Source organism: Eretmochelys imbricata, chromosome 11 (genome assembly GCF_965152235.1).
Source record: "Eretmochelys imbricata isolate rEreImb1 chromosome 11, rEreImb1.hap1, whole genome shotgun sequence".
Taxonomy (NCBI): domain Eukaryota; kingdom Metazoa; phylum Chordata; order Testudines; family Cheloniidae; genus Eretmochelys; species Eretmochelys imbricata.
Genome location: NC_135582.1, coordinates 1,796,735 through 1,822,551, shown reverse-complemented (window position 1 = coordinate 1,822,551; position 25,817 = coordinate 1,796,735). Strand labels below are relative to the sequence as shown.

Here is a 25,817-nt window from a genome sequence, read left to right as displayed (position 1 = left end):
CTCCTCCCTTGGGTAACAGCAGAAGCTAGTGACCTTCACTCCTCTCGAGGGCTCCACGCTCCAGGAACATCAGCTGCCCAGAGGAGGCACCCAGATGCTTAAACACTTTCCCCTCCTCCTGAGAGCTGCCTCTGTCTAAGGTGGCTCTTCCCTCCACACCCATAAACTGCCACATGGGGAATCTCAACACCCAGTGGGGGCTGAGCAAGCTGGGTAGGCACAGCACACTTAGTACCTAGAGGGGGCACAACACAGGTCATAGCAAGGAACCCCCCTGGCTGACCCAGGAGCGCTACTGCCCTCCTGAAAAGAGAGATGACTCCACACAGCACAGCCAGAATGGCAGCTCAGCCAGACGCTGGGCCCTGGAGAGGAGATGGGGGCCTGAGGGAGAGCAGTGCCCACCCAGGCTCACTGCATCACCTCTGGATGGCTGCATGCAGGGGAGCGGGGTGGGACTCATTCCCATTCTCCATGCCCTGCTACTATCCAGCAGGGCAATGCTGAGTCCATGGAGATGGGCCCAAGAAGAGAGGGAGAAAGGCAAGGTGAAATTCCAAGGTTTACAGCCTCCCCGCAGAGGGGAAAGGACAAGACAGGGCACACAGGCAGCGGGCCAGGGAGAGGTGAGGAGCTGCCTGCTTTGGGGCTGAGAAGGAGTCAGCAAAGATTTCTAGGTGACACTGAGCTGCAAATCAAACACTCTGGCCATGCTTTCCCTGCCTGGATTGTACTGCAGGTTACAGACTCCTCTGGGCCAGGTCTCAAGTCACCTGTGTCTTGTGGGAACCCTGTAGGTGAGCTCTGCGGAGGTGGGGTCTCGCTCCAAGTACTGGTTCAGAGTTTCCAGTGCAAAGAGCCTCCAGAGGTGCAGCTTGCTGATGCCGCGGGCACTTCCTGCTGCACACACATCCGTGACGCAGACAGAGGGGTAGACGCCTGTCGCTACTACACAGCAGAGGCCCTGCTGCTCCCCTACCGTGTTTGCAGGATCCAGAGCTTGTGGGAGGAGAGACAAGAACTAGTCAGTGCAATGTTGAGGGAAGCTGCCCAGGCTGGGCTAGAAGTAGGGTCTGGATCCCCAACAGAGAGCCAGACCCCTGCCTGGCATGACCGGGCACAAGTTTCAGAAGCAACCAACACATGACCATGTCTGTTATAAGACATATAAAGGGAAGCTGCCTGGGTGGGACATCGGCATGTGGAGGAGAGGGGACAATGTGGGGCCTGGGTGGACTGGGAACCATCTCTACCTCAGCACCCCCGGGCTCAGCTGTGTCAAACACCATCTCTGCAGACAGCATAGGGGCAAGGGAGAAAGCAAAACATCCCCTGTGAGTCCAGCCAAGCTGTTCAGCACAGAGACTCCCGCCGGCAGGAGTAATCCACTGGGAATGGAGGGAGGGACGCAGCTGGGAGCTGACATCTTCACAGATTCAGACACAGTTTATGTCTGGCGTAGAAAGGGCCCCCTGGCTGGATGGGATGGAATGGCCCTTTTGGTCCTTCCCGGCAAACCAGGGCTCTCACCTTTAGGCATGGAAATGGTGTAACTGATTGACCAGGTGTAATGCAGTTGACGAGCTGGGCTGACGGTTACTTGAACAATGGCCTTTGACCTTGCAGGAATCATCCCCTTGTAATGATCCAGCTCTAAAGCTACATGAGAAAGGAAAGGGAGTCAGTACCGGGAGGGCGCTGACCTCTTGGTCTCAGTATAATTCTCTCTCTATGTATATATCACACTATATCTGTATATACCGTGTTCAGAATGTACATATTTGTTCTGCACACACCTAGTGTGCCATTTTCAGTCCAGACCAAACACGGACACACACGAGTCCTCATGGAGGACTGTCCAGGACAAGCTCCAAGTGTCAATCTGGAGATTGTTTTGCTTCTAGCCCTGTTTAAAAAGGTGTGCACTGATATTATTTTTAAAAGAAAGGTTTTTCTCCCCAAATCCAAAAACTTCTGAATTGATTTTGCTCAAAATTTTACCCTTTGAGCTGAAACTTTGAGCAGGACCCCAGCATGGAAATTTTCAGCTGAAGTGAGCAATACTGGTGGAACTGGTGAATGATGAGAACAGGAAGCTTTTGTTTTAGTAGACATTTGTTACACCTTTAACAATAGTGGCAGAGGTTTGTACAAGGTACCCAGTATAGAATGAGAGACAGACAGACAGACACACCTGCACCTTCTCAAACAGACCAGCTGTCACAGAAAGAATAGGTGTTTCTCGAGCTGGCAAGAGCAATTCATCCATTTTAGAATGCCTTTGTCTGCAATAAAAACGAGGCCCAATGCCCCCCACTCTACCTCCCCAAACATTCTTTCAATACCTAGCGGATCGCTGAGGACTTCCTCAGGGTCACACGGTCCTGTGATCATCTGCTCCACGTGGAGGATGTAGTTCAGAGAACAGGTCCCATTATTCAACAATACAAGGTCACAGGACTGCAGGCCGCCAACCAGAATGTTCCCTAGGTCCAGCTGCTCCTCTTGAGCCTAGAGCCCAAAGGCGGCACACAAGAATCAGGGTGGTATTGTTACATCACTGCCGACTGCTCAGGGGGCAGGACAAGGCTGCTATTTGGCTAGGCCAATATACACAGTGTAACGCAGCGATGTGCAAAGTTTGACTCCAGGACCCAATATGTACCAAGGAGATTATAAAGCATTGCCTGCTGGGACTTGTAGTCTTAATATGGACCTTTGCCCAACACATAGAGCAGGGGAGCTGCATAGGCACCTGATAACAAAAGGAAGGATGGGTGATGGATTCCTGCTGAATGCAAGGCCAACCCAGAAGCACAGCAGAGCGGGAGTAACATTCTTTCCTCTACCACCACCTCCCTCTCTCTGGAAAGAAGCCGCCACTGGGCTCCAAGTACCCTCCTCTAGTACATTACTAGGAGGCTGGAGATTCTGCTTAGCCAATTAATCCCCCAGGGAGATACTCCTTCTCTTCCCCCTCTCCCACATGCTGGTACTTACCCCAATGGTGCCCAGTGCCCCCTCGCCAATAACCCGCAGGGTGTAGCGGGTGCTCTCAGGAGACTCAGGGGCTGAACTCCCTTGGGGTCTCCACACTGACACCCAGCTTCGCAGGAGATACTTGGTCTCCTTGCCAGGAGTGAAGGTCCATGCCTGAGCCTAGAATTACAGGAGGGAGAGGGCATTCACTGGTGTACCCAGCCTCTCTGCTGCCCGGGCCAAGGAGTCAATTCCAAACACATTATGAAGCAGCTGACAATCCTGAGTGTATAAGACAGACAGCACCTTCCTCCCTCACTGCTGTCTTGGTCACACTCCAGCTTACCACCTGCCAGCTTCCATTCAGCTTTGGCCTGATCCTGATTGTGTCTCTGCCCATTACCTGACCCCTGTTTTGGGGGTTCTTACTGGGAACACACGCCCAGACACTCACAGCCAGGCCTTCTCAGATGCACCAGTTCTTGCTGCCCTCCACAATATATTTGCTCCTAGTGTCTGGAAGAAAACAAGCATGTGGTGGAGCAAATCTGCTTCAAGATCAAGCTGGAGGAAGCTGGCTAGGTACTCTACCCAAAACACGTACTGGCACCCTCCGCCCTTGGCCTATGGGGCTGTGAACTACTGCCATGGGTTTTTGCTCTCAGCTCTCTACAGCTGTATGGTGGGTAGCGAAAGAAAAGGACTTCAGCAGAACTCACCAAGGCTTCGCTGGGCTGGATGACCCCTGTGGCGGGCTTGACGGACAGGACCTTGCTGTCAGACTCCTGGATCTTCCACTTGAAGTGCATTGGCAACCTTGTGCAGTTCTTTATGGTGTAAGTGCGTGTGGTTGAGGTTCCCACACAGGTAGGCTTGAAGTACAGATTCCCATCTCCTTCTAAGAGCAACAGAAAGGACTCGCCATTGCTCCGGAGCAGGATCTCCTGTGGGACCCAGGGAAAGGGAATATACAGTAGCAGAAAACCTTAGCTGAGCTCTGAAAGAATCAGGCAGATTTGCATCTCCTTCCAAAAGGCACCTGGGATCACAACAGGGCTGAGCTCAGAGGGGGAAGGACTCCGGGCCTGCCTGCTGGGCTGTCACGGACAGTTCTGGAGAGAAGGCACAAGGCAGGCACAAAGCAGGCAGGACAACAAGGGGCACCAGGCCCTGGAAGGCACCTGCTGTGCCAATAAGAAATGGGCACATTGATAATACCCAAAGGACATTTTAGAAGACTTTTGTCACGGAGTGTGGGGGAGTCCAGGCCCTGCACCCCTCTTCCTGGACTTCACTGAGACTCTCAGCCAGCCAGTAAAACGGAAGGTTTATTGGACAACAGGAACACAGTCCACAACAGAGCTTGTGGGTACAACCAGGACCCCTCAGTCAAGTCCTTCTGGTGGAGCAGGGAGCTTAGACCCCAGCCCTGGGGTTCCCTGTGTTCCTCCACCCAGCCCCAAACTGAAACTAACCCCCCCCCAGCAGGCTCCCTTCTGCAGCCTCTGTTCACATTCCTGGGCAGAGGTGTTATCTCCCCCTCCCAGCTCAGGTTACAGGCTCTCAGGTCTCCCATTGAAACTCCCCTGCCACATTCCCAGGTCAACACTCCCCCCTCCCTGCTGCGTCACATCTCTCCCCCCTTCGAGACTGAACGGAGCGGGGTCACTCTGACCAGTGACCTGGGGAAGTTCAGGGCCCCCTCTCCGGGACAGCGCATCCGCTATCATGTTGGCACGTCCCTTCACGTGGACCACGTCCATGTCGTAATCCTGCAGGAGCAGGCTCCACCTCAGGAGTTTGGTGTTGGCTCCTTTCATCTGGTGCAGCCAGGTCAGGGGAGAGTGGTCGGTGTACACGGTGAAGTGTCGCCCGAAGAGATAGGGCTCTAGTTTCTTGAGGGCCCTCACCATGGCCAGGCACTCCTTCTCAATGGCCGCGTAGTGTGGCTCCCGGGGTAGAAACTTCTTGCTCAGGTACACGATGGGGTGTCTCTCCCCCTTTCCATCCTCCTGCATTAACACTGCCCCTAGTCCCGTGTCTGAGGCATCGGTGAACACCATAAAGGGCTTGTCAAAGTCTGGGTTTGCCAGAACCCCTTCTCCCACAGGAACCTCTCCTGGCAGCCTCTCCTCATGGTCCATACCACACTGAGGTCGGCCAGGTCCCTGAGCTTCCGCAAGGAGGGATCTTTCCTCAACTTGGCCTGGAACTCAGCAGCTGGGGAAGGGATGGGGCCCGGTTCCCTCTCACTGGCTGGGTCTGAGGCCACAGCCTCTCTGAGCCGTGCCCCTCGGCACTCCCTCCCAACCAGGGTAGGGTCCTGCACCTCCGGTATGGTACCCTCCCCAAGGTCAGGGCGCAGTGCCCCTCGCCGGCTCTGGCTACGGGTCACAACCAGGGCGGTCTGGGGCTTGTTGGCCAGTCCTCTAGGTCTCCCCCCATCAAAACCTCAGTGGGCAAGTGGTGGTGCACCCCCACATCCTTGGGGCCCTCCTTGGCCCCCCATTTCAGGGGTACCCTTGCCACGGGCACCTTGAATGGGGTCCCGCCCACCCCCATCAGGGTCAGGTAGGTGTTGGGCACCACCCGATCTGGGGTCACCACCTCGGGCCGGGCCAGCGTCACCTCCGCGCCCGTATCCCAGTATCCATTGACCTTCCTCCCATCCACCTCCTGGGGAACAAGGCACTCGCTCCAGAGGGACAGCCCCGCGCCCACCCTGTAAACCGAGCACCCTGAGTCCAGCCCTCTGGTGGAGCTGGCCTGGGGTACTCTTCCCCCCAGAGCAGGTGGTAAGCTGGCAGCCCCCCTTGCCTGGGCGGTCTGCCCCTCATCCAGCTGGGTCCCTACCCAGTTAACCCTGGGTAGGTTGAGTCTGTTCAGTTTGTCCCTGAGCCTGGGGCACTGGGTCCGTACGTGGCCTCTCTGGCCACAGTGATAGCAGCTCAGGTCACGTTGGTCCCCTCGAGTGGGTCGGAGGGGCCCGACACCAGGCGTTCCCCTTGGGAGGGGGTTCTCCACATTTCCCCGCTGGGAGTTCACAGGGTGACTCTCTCTCTGCATCAGGGGGGCCTGTTCTTTTGGGACTCCTCCCTGCTACCCCCTGACCAACTGTTCACAAACTCGTTGGTCAGCTGCCCTGCATGCTGCAGGTTCTGTAGCTTTTTGTCCACCAACCACAGCCTCAGGTCGGAAGGGCACTGTTCATACAGTTGCTCCAGTATGATTAGGTCAAGCAGGTCCTCTTTAGCTTGGGCCCCAGCTGTCCACTTGCGGGCATATCCCTGCATCCGGTTGACCAGTTGTAGGTAGGTGACCTCAGGCGTTTTACGCTGACTCCGGAACCTTCTCCGGTACATCTCGGGGGTCAGCCCAAACTCAGGGAGCAGGGCCTGTTTGAACAGTTCGTAGTCCCCTGCCTCCGCCCCTGTCATTTGGCTGTACACCTCCATGGCTTTGGGGTCCAGTAAGGGGGTGAGAAACTGGAGCCTGTCTGCAGGGTCAACCCTGTGCATCTCGCAGGCATTCTCAAAGGCCGTCAGGAAGCATCTATGTCCTCCCCCTCCTTCCGCTGGGCCAGGAAGCACTTATCAAAGCTCCTTGCAGTCTTGGGTCCCCCCACACTCACCGCACTCATCCACCCCACTGCTCCTCAGCCTGGCCAGCTCCAGTTCATGCTGTCTTTGTTTCTCCTTCTCCTCCTGCTCATGCCTACGTTGCCTCTCCTTCTCCTGACGTTCCCTCTCCTTCTCCTGAAGTTCCCTCTCCTTCTCCTCCTGCTCATGTTGACGTTGTTTCTCCTCACGTTGACGTTACTTTTCATGATCCTCCAGCTCCCTCATTTTCATCTCCCTCTCCCATTCCAGCCGCCTCCGCTCCAGGGATGGGGAGCTCCGTCGGGAGGATCCCCTGCTGGCTGCCGGAGTCAGGGTGCCCTCGGTATTCGCTGGGCTTCCCCCAACCCCTCCCCCAGGCCTAGGTAGGAAGGGTCTCGGGATGTCCTCGGCAGCAGTCTGACCCCTCCCAGCCCGGTCAGGCCCCCGGGCCCACGCTGCGTCCACCGGGCGGCTTCCCTCAGGGACAGGGATTGGGTCATCCCTCTCCTCCAACTGGGCAATCAGCTGTTCCTTGGTGGACCTCCCAATGCGCAGCCCCCTCTGCCTGCACAGCTCCACCAGGTCGCTCTTCAGGCATTTAGCGTACATCTCCCTGCTGGCCACTCACAGGCCTGGGCGGCTTTCCATGGTTTCCAGGAAAAACCCCGAGGGTGCCAGTCCTTCTTGAGGTCACTACCTCTTTGCCAGGGTCGAGCTGCAGACACCTCTGCCCCGGGACCGCTCGCTGCAATCCCCCGGGGGACCCTGTTACTGCAAAAGTCCTTCTCTCTGGTCACACACTCCCAGGGGTTAACCGCCTCCTGAAACCTTCTCTCTGAATCCTCAGCACGCCTGGTCCCCGTCAATCCCCCTTCGTTTTATTGCTCCCCAGTCACTTACTGCAGGAAGCGCCATCCACGGGGTGCAGTAGATCCCACCGCTACCACCAGTTGTCACAGACTGTGGGGGAGTCCAGGCCTTGCACCCCTCTTCCTGGGATTCACCGAGACTCTCAGCCAGCCAGTAAAACAGAAGGTTTATTGGACAACAGGGCACAGTCTCAAACAGAGCTTGTGGGCACAGCCAGGACCCCTCAGTCAAGTCCTTTTGGGGGAGCAGGGAACTTAGACCCCAGTCCTGGGGTTCCCTGCATTCCACCACCCAGCACCAAACTGAAACTAACCCCCCCCAGCAGGCTCCCTCCTGCAGCCTCTGTTCACATTCCTGGGCTCACATTCACCTCCCCCTCCCCCTCCTGGCTCAGGTTACAGGCTCTCAGGTCTCCCATTGAAACTCCCCTGCCACATTCCCAGGTCAACACTCCCCCTCCCTGCTGCGTCACAACTTTAAATTCCCATTTCCAAAACAGAAGAAACAAACTACCAAAAAGGAGAAATAACCAGGCCCACGGTGAAGGTTATCACAAAGAGAGAGACCAGAATACAAAACAGCCCTTCTACCCTTGCTCTACCTGGGTGTACTTGGGATAGGAGTTCAGCTGCAAGGACAGGATGTGCTGGTGTGTGGCCATGTCCACCGGCTGCGTTGAGAGAAGGAAGATTTGGTGGGCTCCTGGGGCTACGTACCCTGAGCAGGGTTTGACCAGAACGGAGGGACAGATGTCCTGGTTCATGCAGAAGGTGATCGGGGAAGTGCCAACGTTCCAGAGCAGCACGCTGCGGTAGGTGTTGGTGTTCAGACCCACCGCAGGGAAAACCTGATGGACAGAAAGCGAGCCGGGAGGGCTGGGTTCATTTCAGAAGGCCAATTTACACAGGAAATGTTTGTCTAGTTGAATTTCCCTTTCCGAAGTCTGACAAGTGCCAGCCTGAGCCCTAGGTGAACCCTGCCACTACTTCTAAGGAAGCAAGAGAGGAAAGTGAATTCACTCTAAGGTGGGCAAAGTGTGGCCAACAGCAACCCATGGAGCTGTGAGGACTGCACCTGCCCACTCCTTTATTTGTCTGAAGTGGCCTGCTGAGACTCCAAGCCCAGCATGCAATGCTTCTTACCAATCCAAACAGCCAGGCTGCACACTGGGACCAGCGACCTCTGCAGGCCCTGCTTCTGGGTTAAAGACAAAGATGGCTGCAATCTGCTCCACTTTATGCAAATCACGTGTGGCTATTGGGTTCTTGGCAAGTTACCCAGGCAGCCCCTGGGCTAGCTGGGGAGTCTCGCCTGACGTCTCAGGAGGACTCTTCCTAGAAGGCTGCAGGCTCCTGGAGTCTGATCTTCCTTAGCCTCATGGGAAGGACGACGACCCCTGTGCCGGAGAAGCAGCAGCAAGAGCCTGGCTTACGTCGCACTTTGCCTTGCAGGAGACCTCTCTTCCAATGAAGTCTTGGTGCACTGCTCTGCTGCTGAACCCCAGCCCAGTGGACGGAGAGGGGAGAGGGGCTAACTCAGCAGTCCTTACCAGTGACGAGATCAGCTTTGACAGGAAGGACCAAGATGTTCACTGCAAGCTGGGACACAAGAGAACGAGGATACAGGGGGACCCCCCGACCTGTCCTAAGCTGGGAGTCTCCATACAGTAGGAAGCCACCCAAAGCATGTCTCTGACTAGGACAGCAGGAAAGAGGGTTCTGTACTCCAGGACTCTCCACATCAAAGATTCACCACATACTTCCATGTGATACACGCTAACCACACTCACCTTGGGGGAGTCCAGGACATAATGCGGAATGAAGTGCTGCCTATCTGCTTCAAAGGTGTGGCCCCTCAGCCGGATGGTCAGGCACCAGGATGGACACATGGTGCTGTCCTCCTCAATGTTACTATAGTGTCTCAGCACCTGCAGGCAAAGGAGAAAGAGAATCGTGCATCTGTGGGGAGGGAATGTGCCACAGAACCATCTTTAAATGAGATAGCACATGGGCCAGCATGAGCAGCCATTCATGAGATTGCCACCCTCAGGGGATACAGAGGAGATGACATGCGTCAGGGAAGCAGAGCTGGTCAGGGCGGGATCAGGAATGACCTCCAGAGAGTGACATCCCAATGCCTGGAGACCTTCGCTGTCTATCTTATGTACTTATCTGGCCCCCACTACTGCAGGTATCTGAGCTTCACAATCTTTAATGCATTTACCCTCACCACGCGCCTGTGACATGCTCTTATCCCCATATTACAGCAACTGAACCCCAGAGAAACTAAGTGACATGCCCAAGGTGACACAGGAAGCCTGTGGAAGAGCTGGGAACTCAACCTTGGTCTTCTGAGTCCTGGACGAGTGCCTCAACCATTGAACCAACTCTTCGCTCCCCAGCCATCCTGCCGCTCACACTGACTGGCCTGAACTCAGGACATGGCAAGAGGAGAGTGTCAGTGAAATGATTCTCAATCATTTTGTTGTCAAACTTTGTGGGTACTTCCAAGCCTGCCCACAGACCGGGAAGGATCAGCAATGGAACAGGCAGCTGGTTGGGGAGCATTTATCCTCCTTAGGTTACTCACTAAGACCAGAGAAAGTCTGATATAACAAAATGCCATTTAAAGAAAGCCAACTCAGCCTAACCCACCCAAACAGTGTTGTGGCAATGTGATTTCTCCTTAACTCACTCCCTACCTTGGGACTGGAGCACTGGGGTGGACAGATCTTAGGCCCAACAAGGTGAAAGCCATAGGTCTAGATTTCAGTCAAGCCCTTGACATTAATGCTGCTGCATTTGGTGTGGATACTGGTAACTCCTACTGACCTTGTAGAAGGCAAAGCCTTCCAGCTCTGCTGCATACAGAGTGTTGAGCTGAGAGGGCTGGAAAATGAGGCGAAAGGCTGTGGATTTCAGAGGTGGGATGTCGCAGGTTTCAGGGGTCACTCGGAAGGGACTCTCCGGCCTGCATGTCCACGTAACAGTGATCTTTCCTTTGGTGTGATTGGTCAGGCAGAGAGGAAGTGGTTCCACCTCTTGGAGCCGCACACAGCAACCAAAATCAAACTCCCTAACGCTGACACTGACGTGAGGGGGAAAGATGGTGAGGTCGCTGGTTATGCCATCATGGAAATATTCAGTCATGGGGTCGATGTATGGGTACTCCTCAGGGGGCTTGTCTTCAGGGACCTAGGAGAAGGAAACAGATCTCTGTCTAGCTCAGGGGTAAGCACTATAGTAAAGCACACTCCCTTGAAGGAAATGATTCTCAAGACATGGGAGCCAGGAGACCCCACAGCCCTGACTGCCAATGCAACCGACAAGCTGTAGTTAAGCACAGAGGACTTCCCCTTTATAGCATGTTTCCCAGGAAAGCTCAGCATTTAGGATCCAAGAAGGCTCCTGCTTTTTAGCCAAATTTCAATCTGAGGTTGACTGAGGCAAGAGAAAGTCCAGTGATTCATTCAAAGGCACACAGTGGGCTACTAACTGAGTCGGGATAAGAACTCAGGCAGATGAATACCAATATATGCTATGTTTCAGAGTAACAGCCGTGTTAGTCTGTATTCGCAAAAAGAAAAGGAGTACTTGTGGCACCTTAGAGACTAACCAATTTATTTGAGCATAAGCTTTCATGCATCCGATGAAGTGAGCTGTAGCTCACGAAAGCTTATGCTCAAATAAATTGGTTAGTCTCTAAGGTGCCACAAGTACTCCTTTTCTTTTTGCAAATATATGCTATGTACATTTGTAACTGCACAATTAGCATGAAGGCATCTGCAGTGAGCAACCGGTACCCTGCTGGGCAGAGCAAGGGCAGCGTGGCATCTGCCCAAGGCAGCCCATACCTGTGGAGGCAGCTTGAGGGCTCTGTTTTCATCCATCTGCAGCTTCCCCTCCCTCAGCATCGAGCTCAGGATGTCGGGTGGGTAGAAGGTCAGCCCTCGCGCCATGTTGGTCCTGTACCACGAGAGATGTCTTGGCCGCAGGATGGCTGGTTTAGTTGTATCAGAATGGCAGGTACCAAACAAATCCAGGAACAATGGATTCTGGGGAAGTGCCAGAAACACTTGCAGGAAACAGGCTACTTTGACTGCCCTCCGGTTGGCTGCTTTTCCTGTTACGCAACACCCACCCCCCAGAGTGTAAGTTACAGACTTAGCACTGTGTAAACACACACCACCATTGATATTGCCTCTGGATTTGGCCCAATATCTTTGCTAGAATTAGGGAAGGATGTAGGTGACACACGATGCAAGGTCAGTGCACCAGACTTTCACTTCCAGACACCTAACCTGACTCACAAGGGAGAGGAGTTTGCAGATCTCCCTCTAGTACTGGTGAACATCAACAATCTACCACATCACCTGGCAGAATACATCCCAGTGAAGAGTCTGCTCAGAAAAGGCCCAGGCTGGATTAGCAGGAGACGCAGTGATGGATTTACAGGGCTACGTAGGGGAACCCAGGACTAGAAGAGAAGGAAGCATTGCAGACAGGTCAGGGTTGAAGTGGGGGGCCCTGTAGGCCAGGCTGTGAAAGAGAGCCCCACCCTGGAACAGGAGGGTACTGCAGGTCAGGATTGAGGTGCGCTGGCAGAGCCATATGGGGGAAGCTCGTCTACCACAACCCGTACCAACACAGTGTGTGTTCATAGCCCTACATTCATCAACAAACAAGGGGAGGGAAGCAATTTGTGTTTCATTTTTTAACCTGGTGTTGGAGACAGACGTCTTGCTCTGAAATGAGCGCAGTTGCCTGGTACTTAACACGGCCAGATCAAATAGATGACACTAGCCCTTGACCCTATACACATCTCCTCAGCAGAATGACGGGCAGCACTCTCCTGCCACTTACAGATCCCTTCCTTCTCTGGAGACATATAACCACAAGATGAGCAGGGTTCTGTAACAGCATGTTACCCATCCCCTCTCTGATGCAAGTTCCCAAACAGAAAAGATTTCCTTCATTCTTGGACATCTCAGTAACAGCGTCACCCGTTGCCCCTCCTACCTGGTGATGGACGAGGCAAACCACTCTGCGGTAACAGATGATAGGGTGAGCAGGCCGAAAGGTCACCCTCAGGATGAGAGTGGCCATCCCGCTCAGGACTCCACATGGGCAATCAAAGGAGAAGACGCTCTCTCTGCCATCAATGTCAAACTGGTAATAGGCAGGGACATCCGAAATGTTGCTGATTTCCAAAGGCTGCGTCAAACACTCTCCAAGGTTGAGCCAGCCAAAGTTCACGAAGGAATGTTGCAGGAACACTAAAGGACCTGGAACAACAACCAATGCCTGGGTCTTTCATACTAATTTCTGTCCCTGCAGCACACTGTATTCCAGCCAAAGTGGATCATCCCAAGTCAGAAACGAATCATCTGACAGGTTCCCTGAATCAATCTGCCTCAGCAAACAGCTGGACGTGCTCTTCCAATAGCCTCATGCCCAAGCACAAGCGGGTGGTAGAATTTACACCCCACTACGGCCAAGAAGAACATGGAACCCTGCAGAAGGCCAGTCCCAGCCCATGTACTGGGGCACTCCGTCAGCCACTCCCCTACCCCACAATGAGAAGGGGGCCTGAAGACATGGGGGACTGTCCTTTGATACCTTTGCATGATCCAATCACCTTCAGGACCGTTTGGGTGAGGTTCCCTACCGGCTTGATGGTGAAATAGTCCACACTCTGCACCCCTACTGTGTGGGGGCTAAAACGCACAGAGATAAGCAGCTTCCCATTGGCTGGAACAATGGCCTGTGTGACATCACAAGAGAAGACATAATCCCAGAGCAGGGGTTCCTTTGCTCTCTCAATCCTAAACGGGACGCTGACCTGTGAGGGGAAGACGAGCAGGTTCATACAGTTCTGGTCCAGATTAGGCTGCTCTGCATTTTGAAGACTATCAGTTTAAGATCTGTGTTCTTATGTCAGCCGAGCCCTGCGTAGGCAAATGTACTTGTCTTCCCCCTTGGAGAGCTGGGTCTTATTTACAGCGAGTCACAAGTGACGTGAGTTGGGGACAACCTCCCCCTGGTTTCTAGTGGGCATCTGCCTACGTTCCCAAAGCAGCAAGGTTAGCTGCTTCTGTTCAGTAGACACCAAGACTGGGTTTGCCACAGGGTGCGGCAGGTCAGAACTGTGGTGCATCAGCCCTGCTGGGTGAGGTCCAGCACTGGAATAGCACAGGGTCCAGCACTGGAATAGCAGGTCAGAACTGAGGTGCATTGCAGAACTGTCTGAGGAAGCCAGCACAGCACCCACCTGCATGGTCACTGACTATCTGCCCCTCAGTCTGTTCAGCACCCAACTCAGCCAAAACACTAAGCAGCCAATGAGGCCTGACAGCAAAATGCCCATCCGGAGAAGGGAGCTCACCCTCCTTTGGGGTCAGCTGGCTACACAGTGTAAAGCAGGTGCCTTTTCTGATTTCCCAGGAAATGCTGCCATCTGCTGGGCTGCTTTTAGGGACAGTAGAGAGACAAGGTCAGCGAGGTCATATCTTTTATTGGACCAACTTCTGGTGGTGAGAGACCAGCTTTCAGGCTTACACAGAGCTCTGCTTCTTTAGGGATGGTTGTCTTTTGTGTCCCAGAAAGCATCAGCCAATGGAATGTAAAGCTGCAGAAGGGGCCGGCTAACTACTGTTATTCCCACTCAGACTGATACCCATCTCTACTGCTTCCTGTCCCCTATCCCCGTCTGGCTGTTCAGCCACCTGTTTTACCCTGTAAGAATCTTAGACAAGGACAGGGACTGACTGACTGACTAACAGGGCCCTGGTCCCTGCTTGGGATTTCTGGATGCTTTCACAACAGAAACAAGAATAAAGGAGAAGGCTTCCTTAGTCTGTTTCTCAGGCTTTACAACCTGTGGTTGATTCTCCCCTCCTCTGTGCTCTTATCTTCTAAATCGATGATCCCCTTCCACATCCAACCCGTAAAGTGAGTGAGAACCGGCTGGCCTAACAGTGTGAAACAGGCGGTTTGTTTTGATGGAAAACAACCAAGGTTCTTGAGCCCCAAGGTAGAGCATGTCCTCCTCGCCAGCAAGGCTCAGCCAAGCCCCAGGGGCACATCAAACAAGCTGCAGGAGAGGCACTTGGGTATGAAAAACCACCAACCCAAGAAAGACATCTCTCTGGCACCAGGACAGACAGAGATCACTCTGAAACCCAGGGTTAGAACTATGCAACCCCAACGAAGTCAGCAGGGCTCCTGGGTGTATCAGAGCAGATTTTAGCCCCATCACTAAAGAGCATTGAAAGGCAGTTTACTTGGCGAGTTAGGACACCATGGTATTATTGTGGTATTATTTATGTCGTGTGTTGCCACCTCTGACATTTGACTGATCAGCACTGGCAGATCGGGGTGCAGGGTGGCCAGGACCAGAATAGCAGGATGTCAGGAAACAGGGTGTTGGCCATTCTCTGTGTCCAGACCCCTGCACACATCTGCCCTCTAGGGCTCTGCAATGATCATACACCCTTACGCCACCACCTAGATACTTAAGAACTGCCTAGGAGAAACTGAGGCACCCCCACACTATTCAGAGGAAACATTAAGAACAGTCCCACTTCATCACATCTCTCCCCCCTTCGAGATCGAATTGAGCAGGGTCACTTTAGCCAGTGACCTGGGGAAGTTAGAAGCCACCAGCGTTCCCATGGATGCCCCAGCAACTCTCCCATTCCTTGGTGGGAGTTACACCAGGCCTTTCCAGTTTCATGCCCTCCCTTAGGTCGGGGGTGATCGATAGCACTCGCAGGCCGCATGTGGGAAGGTTTATCCGGCCTGTGCCCTTTGGCCACCCCAAAACCCCAGGGGGTCAAACTGGGATTGGGTCTTCTCCCCAACAAGCTGGCCAAACACAGCCACTTGGTTATTGGACTGTTTAACTTTCTTAACAGTTTTCACTCCATCTGAGACCTTCTCAAAGCTATCCACACTGGATCTTTCAACAGGAAAGTCAGTGGATCCATTCACAACAGAAAATTTCTGGCTGTTAGGAACTGAAACTGTCTTAATTAAATCACTTTCACACCCTTCAGTTGCAGTAAACTGCTTGTAAAGACTCCATGAGGATTCCTTTCCCTAGGGCTTTTCCAACAATTCACTCCTCACAGAAATTCTGCTCTTACCCTCTTCACCTAGGGCTTCCTCTAGAGGAACACTTTCCTGAGCAACAACAGACTCTTTCTGGGTCTCCCTTACATCCAGAATTACCTCTGGCCCATCCAGCGGATTCCTACACAATCCCCTTTCAGGCAAACTTACAGACTTCCTAGATAAAAGGTCAGAAGCATTCTCCTTCCCTTTGCCACACACAAGTTCAGGAATCTTTTCCCTCTTGCTACAGGTTTCCACACCCTCAGGAGGTAACACAATCACATCACCTTCATGCTCTCCTTGTGCCCTGGCTAGGATCTCACCCTGATTAGACAGAGTTGCTACAGCCTTTCCCAGCCACACACTAGCAATGGGCAAAATACAAGCACCAGAATTGTCGGGTCTCTGGGATTTTACATAGACACTAACTGGATGCGACCTAGTTACAGGGCCATTCTCCCGAGCAGACACAAACTTAGGACCCTTCCCTTCCTGGGCTTTAGCTGAATCCAGAACCAACTCTGAGACAACTGCACGACCCTAAACCGTCACAGGCTGAAAGGCCCCTTCTGTCTGCTCCACAGACAAAGAAGAGCCGGACACACTTTCTCCTTTCCCAGACACACAGCTTGGGATCTCTTTCCCCTGGTCCCAGCACACAAGGCTGGTCACAGACAACTGCCTGGAGATCAGGGTAGCTCCCTCCAGAGGCAAGTCAATACCCCAGACAGACACAAGCACATTTCCTTCACTGTCACAATTCTCCACCCAGCTAACAGGAAAGGTCCAGGGACACTCATCTTCCACTCTCCTCGCCTTCCCACGCTGCTGACCAGACACAGCCATCAGCTCACAAGGCTGCCTAGGCTCATCCAAACTTTCCTTACCAAGCACCTTGCCACTCCCAACAGATCCCCTGCCCTGCCTGTGTCTCCCCCCACTCAGCTGGGGTCTCAGCTCCCACTGTGCTCAGCACTGCCCTTGCTGTCCCAGTGGGGGTAGGCAGCAAGCTCACTGCTTTCCTCACTGCATCAGAGCAAGCGTGAGCCCCCTCTCCGGTGTGCAAGGGGGGCGGGGAGCCCCAGGGGTCTGGTTACAGGCAGGCAGGTAGCCTGAGCCCAGCAGCTCCTCCCTGCTGCCAGCCAGGTCATCTGCATTTTCACTGACCGTTTCCCTCTTCACCAATTTGTTCCCTGGATTCAAATTCAAACCCTTGGCAGTTATAGGAGCAGGGCCTGGATCCTGTCCCAAAGAGACACAGTCATCCCACAACAGGGTCTCGCAGCTGGTGTCCTGGAGCACCCCAACGACCAGCCAGCCCGACCCCTCCTGGGTCTGCACAGGGATCTGGGTCATAGGCAGGGCGAGGGGCTTCATCCCTGGTACCCTCACCCAACTCACACAGCCCCTCAGCATCTGAAGCTGCACCACCCAGGGCCTGATAACAGTTCTCTCTGTCCCAGGATCTCGCCACCCCAGGAACGTCTCCCCATTGACCATCACCTTCTGCTCCCACTGGAGGTCCGAGGGGCCCGACCCCAGGGAACTCCACACAGACATATAGGTTGGGGTCAGGAGTGGGAGCCTGTCCACCTCCCCACCCATCTGGCTGACGGAGTCTATGGCCTTGGGAACCAGCAAGGGAGCTAGACACCGGGGCTTTTAACCAGGGTCCCCCTGGTTCAAATCGCCAGCCTGCTCAAAGGCAGTGAGGTGGGCATCCACATCCCCCTCCCCTTAACCAGGGGCAACAATTTAGTCTCGAGGTTCCCTGCGGAACTCGCACCCCGGGGTCTATCCTCACTCACCCCGGGGAGGTCCCCTAGGCCTCTCCGCCGCACCACCGCCAGTTCATGCTGCTGCTACTTCTGCAGCTCTTCCTTGGACTATCGCTGTCTCTCACAGTCCTCTTGCTCTCTCAGACTCAGCTCCAATCCCATCCGTCTCCGATCCCCCAATGGGGAACCCGATCGTGAAGACCCTCGTCTGGTCGGGGACAGGAGTCTTGGCGATGCCTGGCTCCCACTCCAGCTGCTCCCAGATCCTGCTATAGCCCCATTTGGGGTCAGGAATCTGTTCCTTAGAGCGGTCATCCTCCTCCAGCTGCACGATTAACTCTGCTTTGGTGAACTTTCCAGTGCTCAACCCTCTCTTTCTGCATCAGGTTACAATGTCCTTCTTGAGGAGACAGTGACAGGCCATCACTCCGCTCTTCCCAAGTTGTTGTAAACTCACAGGCCTGTGTGCTCTCAGCTTCCCACAGTTTCCAGGGAGAACCCCTAGTGTGCCAGCCCTTCTCGAGGTCACCACCTCTTTGCCAGGGTCGAGCTGCAGACTCCTCCGCCCCTTGGACTGCTCACTGCAATCCCCCGGGTAACCCTGTTACTGCAAAAGTCCTTCTCTCTCCCAGGGCCAAGCCGCAGGCTCCTCCGCCCCTGAGACTGCTCCCCGCAGTCCCCAGGGGGACCCCATGACTGCACAGTCCTTCTCGCTGGTCACACACTCCCAGGGGTTAACCGCCCCCCGAAACCGCTCCTCTCTGAGCCTTCAGCATGCCTGGTCCTCGTCAATCCCCCTTCGTTTTACTGCTCCCCAGTCACTTACTGCACGGAGTGCCATCCATGGGGTGCAGTACATCCCACCACTGCCACCAGTTGTCAGGAAACAGGGTGTTGGCCATTCTCTGTGTCCAGACCCCTGCACACACCTGCCCTCTAGGGCTCTGCAATGATCATACACCCTTACCCCACCGCCTAGATATTTAAGAACTGCACAGGGGAAACTGAGGCACACCCACTCTATTCAGAGGAAATATTAAGAACAGTCCCACTTCGTCACACAGGGGGCTAAGGGTCAGGAGTGAGGTGCCCTGGCAGAACTGCAGGGGTGCAGGAAGCCTGCGCAGTGCCTGTCTGCACTATGCCTGGCTCGAGCTCACTGCTAACCGCACCCACCCACGCTTTTCTCAAGCGTATTATTCATTTGCAAAGTCCAGTTTTGCTCTGAGAAGTGGCTGATGCCCAATGAAACAAGAGAGAAATGCATGGCTTTTCTTCACTGGCTACCAATCGATTGGTCTCTCTCGAATTCGTCAGCCTTATTCCGTGCCCACGCTCCCAGCTTCCTGACACAGACCCCCCACCTCGCTCTCCCCTGCACACCCCCATGTTATTTGTACAGCTTTGGTAGGGAGAATAAAGCATGCTAGCTGACGAGGTCTGGGAGGAACACAGACTTACACCCACCTTGCCAACTCACCATGGTTGGGTTGCAGATCTCCACGTGTCTCTCCACGGCGGCACCGACAGCCACAGAACCAAAACACAGCACATCCCGGAAGTCCCCAGGCTCGACATCTTCGCACAGGTCCCCAAGCACACTCACCAGAAGATGAGGATATTTGGCTATTAAAAATTAGAACACACAATCAAGAGGCAAGTCCTTTTGTTTGTCACTCTACTGATAACGCACATCAGGCCCCTAGCTGTTCTCTTTACGTCAGCAGGGCCCTTGGCAAAGAGCAGTTCTATATCTTAGTAGTTGTGGTTGTTCAAGACAATCGCCCGCATGGAGCCACACTTTGGCCTTAGAAAAAAACTCCCATTGGCAGTACTCATGAGAGCCCTAGTATAGGCAAGGCTCCTGCCATGTCTAGTGTTTTTACTACTGTGAAAATTAAATCATCTTGTCTACCCCCATCAAGTTACTGAAGAGCAAGAGAATTGCCAGTTTGGACCAAGCTGCAGCATTGCATGCTGGGTCTCCAAACTCTCTCTGTATTAAAGATGAGGATGACCACAAGTCATATTACAGAATTTCATGGGCCAGTTTCAACCTGTGGGCTTCACTTTGGCCACCCCTTGTTCACATGGGACAACAGAAAGGCCATTAGTCATGGCCTCTTGATGCATTTGTCTTGAATATGATTCCACAGACTCCTGCGCTTATGGACTGTGCTGGCTTCTTTTGCCTTTACACTCTAGAAAGCCTCACCGATGGCTCTTAGCTTGATGGTCCTCTTCCATTCCTCATTGTCTCCAAACCAACACACTGCTATCGCATCATACACCAATGCCATCTGTGGCTGGAAGGTCACCTTCACCACGCACTCAGAGCCTGGCTCCAGCATGCCACTGACAGGAGTCAGGTGAAAAGGGCTTGCCGTCTCCCAGTTAAATAAGGTAATTAGATCGCTAGGGAAATGGAGATGTGTGGTAAGCAGACATCAAAGCCCCAACCCATCTCTTGGTGCTTCTCTCCCAGCATATTCACGCCAAGGCTGTGCCTTCCCAGTTGGCCCTTTGGGGCCAGTGCCCCGCCTCCTGCAGCAGCCAACCTCTGTGGTTTCAGCAGAAGGCAAGAGCCCTCTACAGTGCACTTGGACACTCAAAATGGTTTGTGGCAGATCCATCTGCACCTGGCTCCCTTTGTGCCATCTACCCACAATTTACTGCCAACGGCCCCACACACTCACCATCCCAGGTTTAGAACATGTTAGAACACATGACAGTTTCCAAACAAGAAAGGCCATTTCACTCCAGGGGAAGCTGGGCTCGTTCCAGCTGGCCTGAAGCCCACCTACCTGCTTTCCCACCATAGCCCTCTTTCCATACCTGCCCTGAATGTCCCATCACTGCTGGCCCTCTGACCAAGCCCTTCCCACTGCTTTGGTGATCTTCTCTGGTATGACACCCCCTGAGCCTACCGCCCTTTCATTCAAAAATAATCAAACCCATGACGACTCCTAGTTTCCTTATCTTAGATGACATCCTCAGGTGGCTGAGTCCCTCACCAGAGTAACCGGTTTGTACTGAGAAACCATCAGCCCACTTTACAGCATCCCTGGGGCACCCATCCAGTTCAAGAAAAGATGATGTAAGCACAAAGCAGTTCAGTTACTGTGTGTGCCGCTGCAGCATGGCGAGGAGCTAACCCGTCCAATTCTCGAGTGACAGTCCTTGGCATAGATAACACAGACGTAAGGCGCCGGGCCAGAGGATACCAACACACAACCAGTGCTCGATGCTTGCTACGCTTTCCTCTTCGCTCTCTCTGCCTTCCTTTCTCTCAGCCACCTCTCTTCAGCCTCTTTGAGAATCAGCAGTTTCTATGCTGTCTGCCTCAGCGTGGAAGTGATGCACTAGAGAACGGACTCAGTCCTGAAAGCCCTGCTGTCATTTCTGTGCTGCTCATTTGCTAGGGGATGAGAGGCAAACTCGGAGAAGGGCTGAATGAACAAGCTCAGCCACCAGCCCATCTGCCTGCTCCCTAGGAAGGGGCGGGAATTTACTAACAAATATCTCCACCCTTTTCTGTGGGTTTGGGCATTGTTCAGGATCCCAAATCTTTGTGTAAGGGGAAATCGGGGTGCACACATTGAGGCTGGAGGCAACTGAACCCCAGGGGCTGAACAGTGAAATCAGAGACCTGCTCACACAAACAGAGGGGAACCTCACGCCTCAGTGAAATGTATTGTACAGCGATCTCCAACACTCCCCTCCCCGGGCACACCTGTGCATTACAAAGAGAAGCGGTTGTTAGCCAGATATCGGAGGGGAGGAATGTTCAGAGAGGGTAGGAAATGTGGTTGTTTGGACAGACAGTTATTATGTGTGATTCACAGAGAAAGCACTTCGACCCCGGAGCAGGATTCGCTTTTTCAAATCAGATACATTGAAAGACAGAACTACGGACCACTGGGCCCGGTTGAAAGGCTGTGTTGAGGAACAGACACTAGAGTGCCCTGGAGGTTTGGATCCCTTGGATAACTGGGCATCTCCCTGCCACCATTCCCAGCATCAGAACCCCAGCCCGCACAGGAGACACTAACTGCCAGCAGTAGGGCCAGCAGGCTTTCACTCTTCTTTCACTAGATGAAATTAAGGCTGGATTGTCAGCCCTAGAGACTGAAGGCATCTGTTCACTCACAGAGCAGGCTCAGTTCAGCAAGCTTCCCACAGACTCTGCCCTGCCAACGTGCCCCAGCCCTGCCCTGGAGAGTCCACTTCTAGAAGTGAAAGGAGAGTTCAGTCTACAGGGCTTCATTAGCCAAGACTCCCAGCAGGGTGCCAGGTGCTCTGGTGGTGGGTGATGTAGACACCTGCCCTGTGAGGAATCACAGAAATATAGGGGCTGGCAGGGGCCTTGAGAGCTCACCTAGTGCATCCTCCCCCATGGCCTGTTATGCAAGTCAGACTGGATAGAACAGTCCCTTCTGGCCTTAAAATGTAGGAGAGCCTCCCAATGCATTCTCCAGGCCAGGTAACAGGCTACAGAGATGAGCCTTTCAATCAACAAAGGCCTAGGCTACACTAGAAAATTAGGTCAGCTTAGTTATGTCAGCCAAGGGTGTGAAAAATCCACACCCCTGAGAGACATAGTTAAGCTGACCTAAATCCCTGTGTAAACAGTGCTAGGTCAACAGCAGAAACCGTCCATTGACCTAGCTACCGCCTCTCAGGGGGTGGATTACTTACACCGACAGGAGAACCCCTCCCATCGGTGTCAGTAGTGTCTACACTGAAGCGCTGCAGCTGTCCTGCTGTAGCATTTCAAGTGTAGACAAGCCCTAACAAAATAGTGACCTAGATCTGAAAGGTTGTTTCCCACTTCCGTCCTCTGGAGCCAGCCAGTCCTCTTGATCAGGTGGAACTGGTGCACAGCAACGAACTGGTGCCTCGTATCCCAGTCCCAACCCCTGAGCCCTCCCCTTTAGAACCTAACCCTGGAAAGTCTTGCACTGCAGAGGTGGCTTTCCAGAGGAATGATGTCAGCCTACAATGGGAATCGTGGCAAGATCTAAACAATGAGCCAAAGAAGCCAAATTGGCCCAAGGGCACAAAGAGGATGGCTCAGCCCCGGCAGGTCTGGAACGTGGTTCTGCTCAACCTGCAGCAGCCTTGCAGACTCACTCACCCAACGTTGCACAGGGGAAACGAGGCTTCTGTAAAATCGTGGACGGCACAGAGAGGCAGCTGGATGGTGTCTGGGAAGAGCAGCTTGTGGCGTGGAAGCGTAGCCCGCAGGGCAACAGAGAATTCACCCTCAGGCTTTTCAAAGCAGATGCTGTCTTCATACTCCTTCTGCACAAAAAATAAGGAGAGAGAGAGCTGGGCAGTTAGACAGGACCCAGCTCCCACCTCACCAGCTGGGGCTCTTTCCCTGGCCACTCACCCTCCTCTGGGCACAGGGGATTCTGTCATTCCAGCACCTTAGGAAGAGTGTTGGTGATGGAGTATGCACGATGGAGGGTAGGACGTGAGAGGTGCTAGGGACTGGCAATCACTGTCTCATGGAAGTGAATCATGCAGCCCCAGAGAGCACAGCGTTTGAATTACCAGATACATTCATTTAACCTTTGTTTGCTTCCCGGCAGTTTTCTTTTTTCAACCTCTTTAAGACCCTGATCCAGCAAAACACTTTTGCATGTACTTAATTTCAGCCTGCAAGACCTCCCCTTGCCTTCAGTGGGGCTCCTCTAGCACAAGCAGTTATGCATGTGACTAAGTGCTTTGCTGGCCTGGGGCCTAGCTACAATTTATGTGGGTGGAAGGTGCCAGATTGAGTGTTGCAGACTGATGGCCTCTGTTTACCCAGTGAAGAGTTACAGCACAGGGAACTGCAAGGCACACATCTTCCACACACCACAACTCAGCGGGCCACACTCGTGCCTTGGAACTAATACTTGTGTAGGTGAGATGGCACCCCACTCTCTATGGCCCAGTCAATCCTTGGTGTCTCTGCCAGCAGGCGGACAATTGCATAGGTGGCACGGTGTGATGTGGACCCCTGCCCGCCTGAAAATGGAACGAGACCATCAACTCATTTCACACAGGCCACCAAATCAGAAGCGGAAGGTAACACCTTTCATGTCACCACTGACATAGTCCTGACTCAGACACAGACCTCTAGGCGAAATGTTCCATATCCCCTGCCCAAATGCCTAAGCCAGCCAGTCCACCAAACTCAGGCCGGAGTGGAACCAATGCCCTCAGGTGAAAGGCTTCCTACCGTATATCTGAGCCCCCACAGCATACAAGTTCATAGTACATAGAGTTATATAAAGTAGCTGTGCACCTTGGCCAAGTTATAGATGCTGTGGGAACCAGCACTTTGAATCCCTGACTTTTGTTTTATTTAACATGCACTCCACACACACACCGCCCCATCACCATCTCTCTAGTCCCAGCGCATGGACAATACACATAAAAGCACACAATAATAATCAAGATTAACACACGACCAAAATGAGACTAAATGAATTCCCCAGTCGACTGGAAAAAAAAGTGGGGGGAGGTTCTTGCCACTCGACCTGTCCTGCAGCCAATTGACAGCCCATGCACTGTGCCCAGAAGGTCAGTGGACTCAGGCTTTGTCGGGCCAAGGGGGAAAGTGAATTCCAGAATCAAGCGTTCTTCACTAAACCCCCCCAGTTCCAGGCCCCATATGGACAACAAGGGATTGTCAACTCAAGCATCACTGAGTTGAGAAGGGAGAGGCAATGTGTAAGATACAGAGACTGTACCCTGTGGAAACCACGTGCTGGCAGACTCTGCAGAGAAGCCATGCTCCCTCCATAGGAGGTCCCTTCAGGGCAGGCCTGAGGCATACTAGCATGGGGTGTAAAGTTACCCTGCTGCTGCCCAAGCTGTACCCATTCCGAGGATGGACAGAAGCTGTTGGTCTCCAGGGCTGCCATTTCAGCACCTTCCCCCAGTGATGTATTTGCTCAAGAAACTAAAAAAAGACCCTAAAAAACCCCAAAGGACATCTGAGAAAGAGATCTGCTGACCCACACGGCCCATTCTCTCCCTTCCCAGAGTCTCGCCTGGACGCAGATGTGATATAAGCAGCAGAAAGGGCTGTGGGAGGTACTGTTTTACCTTTTCCAAGGGGCGGAAAATGATGGGAAGAGTTAAGGACATCCCAGGGCTCAGGACAATCGGTTGTGGGAAAACAGTGATGAAAAATCTAGTGGCAGGAGGTCTAGAAAATCAAATCAAAACAAGAGAGCCATCAGAGGAGATGATGTCAGCACCTGGGTCAATTACCCCAACCATGATAACTTTTACCCTTCCGTATCACCTTCCTCACTTTCACCTCCCCCCGGCAGGCAGGGAAGCAGCATTACCCCATTCAACAGGGCACGGAGATGCTAAGGACAGTGTCTCCAAAACCAGCCTCTAATTTCAGGTGTCCAGATTGAAAACCCTTAGACCTCATCCTCAGGAATCCTGGGCACCCAAACTCCAACCAAAGGCAGCAGGAGCTGCAGTTGCTCAGCACCCCTGAAAAAAATCAGGCCCCGGGTGTCTGAAGAGGAGCATCCAAATACTTAAGGAGCCCAAAATTAAAGGCCACTTTCAAAACTTGAGTCCAAGGTCACCCAGCAAATCAGCAGCAGAAGCAGAAACAAACCCCTGGTGTCCTGACAATTCCCATCTCTAAGCACTAGACCCCTTTCCTTCCCTGAATAATATTTTTGCACTGCCCCCCCACCCAGGCAACCCAGCATGACCTATAAAACTGCAAAGGGCAGAAGCATGACAGTCAGAGCTGAGATGGTCTCAAGGCATCCGGGAGTGGTGGGCTTACCAGATGCACTGGTTCCAGGCCACACCAGCGAGAACCTAATACACATCCTGCCTGAGTTTCTATCCCCACTGGAAGCTGATTCTCCTTCGGGTTAAAAACAGCTCAAGGGCAGAAGTATTATTTTAAAGAAAAAAGCCATTTCACTTGAACACCTATTGCCAGGAACAAAGCTTTCTGTACCCACGTTGGCACGTTTCAGATGGGGCATGCCCTGAAGCAAAGAGCACAGCCCTGCCCTGCGATTCGGAATGCCCATTCTCCATCCCACAGCAAATGGGAGAAGGGGCAGAAGGGACCCATAGAAGGGTCCATGAGGGTATCAGCATGGTAGGAGGGATGGGGATGAATTGTTCCCACTAGTGAGGGGGATCTCCCCTCCCCCCACCTACCTGTAACTCAGCTTCTGGGTTTTCACGTGAACGTTTTTCAAGGATAAATGTTTGGTAAACTCCTTTCCCAGCTCCCAGCCATGCCAGTGGAGAGCCTCTGCCACTTCAATGCCCCAGAAAGTGCCTTTCTTCTCCTTGGCCTTCCTCACAGAGCGTTCGGGAGGCCTCAGTGCAGACATTGGCTCTTCCTGAAGGATGAGGGAGAAGTCATTCATACTGGTCACTTGCCTGTGCTGGGATCTCCAACTGCTACAAGGGGGGCGAGGGTCCAT

The 25,817-nt window shown here is 53.3% G+C and overlaps 1 protein-coding gene across 1 annotated transcript in view; it reads right to left on the bottom strand.

Moving 5' to 3' along the window:
• Positions 1 to 25,817, bottom strand: part of CFAP65 (cilia and flagella associated protein 65) — a 46,704-nt gene extending 20,887 nt beyond the window's left edge. The window contains exons 1-16 of the mRNA XM_077830194.1: positions 25,546 to 25,817; positions 24,445 to 24,547; positions 22,478 to 22,644; positions 19,556 to 19,755; positions 18,821 to 18,966; positions 13,067 to 13,289; positions 12,467 to 12,732; positions 11,302 to 11,502; positions 10,280 to 10,642; positions 9,238 to 9,375; positions 8,050 to 8,295; positions 3,699 to 3,923; positions 3,001 to 3,159; positions 2,346 to 2,511; positions 1,531 to 1,659; positions 774 to 999 (exon numbers count right to left, since the gene is read on the bottom strand). Of these exons, the coding sequence (XP_077686320.1) occupies positions 774 to 999; positions 1,531 to 1,659; positions 2,346 to 2,511; positions 3,001 to 3,159; positions 3,699 to 3,923; positions 8,050 to 8,295; positions 9,238 to 9,375; positions 10,280 to 10,642; positions 11,302 to 11,502; positions 12,467 to 12,732; positions 13,067 to 13,289; positions 18,821 to 18,966; positions 19,556 to 19,755; positions 22,478 to 22,644; positions 24,445 to 24,547; positions 25,546 to 25,817 (3,230 nt within the window). The remainder of the gene's footprint in view (positions 1 to 773; positions 1,000 to 1,530; positions 1,660 to 2,345; positions 2,512 to 3,000; positions 3,160 to 3,698; positions 3,924 to 8,049; positions 8,296 to 9,237; positions 9,376 to 10,279; positions 10,643 to 11,301; positions 11,503 to 12,466; positions 12,733 to 13,066; positions 13,290 to 18,820; positions 18,967 to 19,555; positions 19,756 to 22,477; positions 22,645 to 24,444; positions 24,548 to 25,545) is intronic.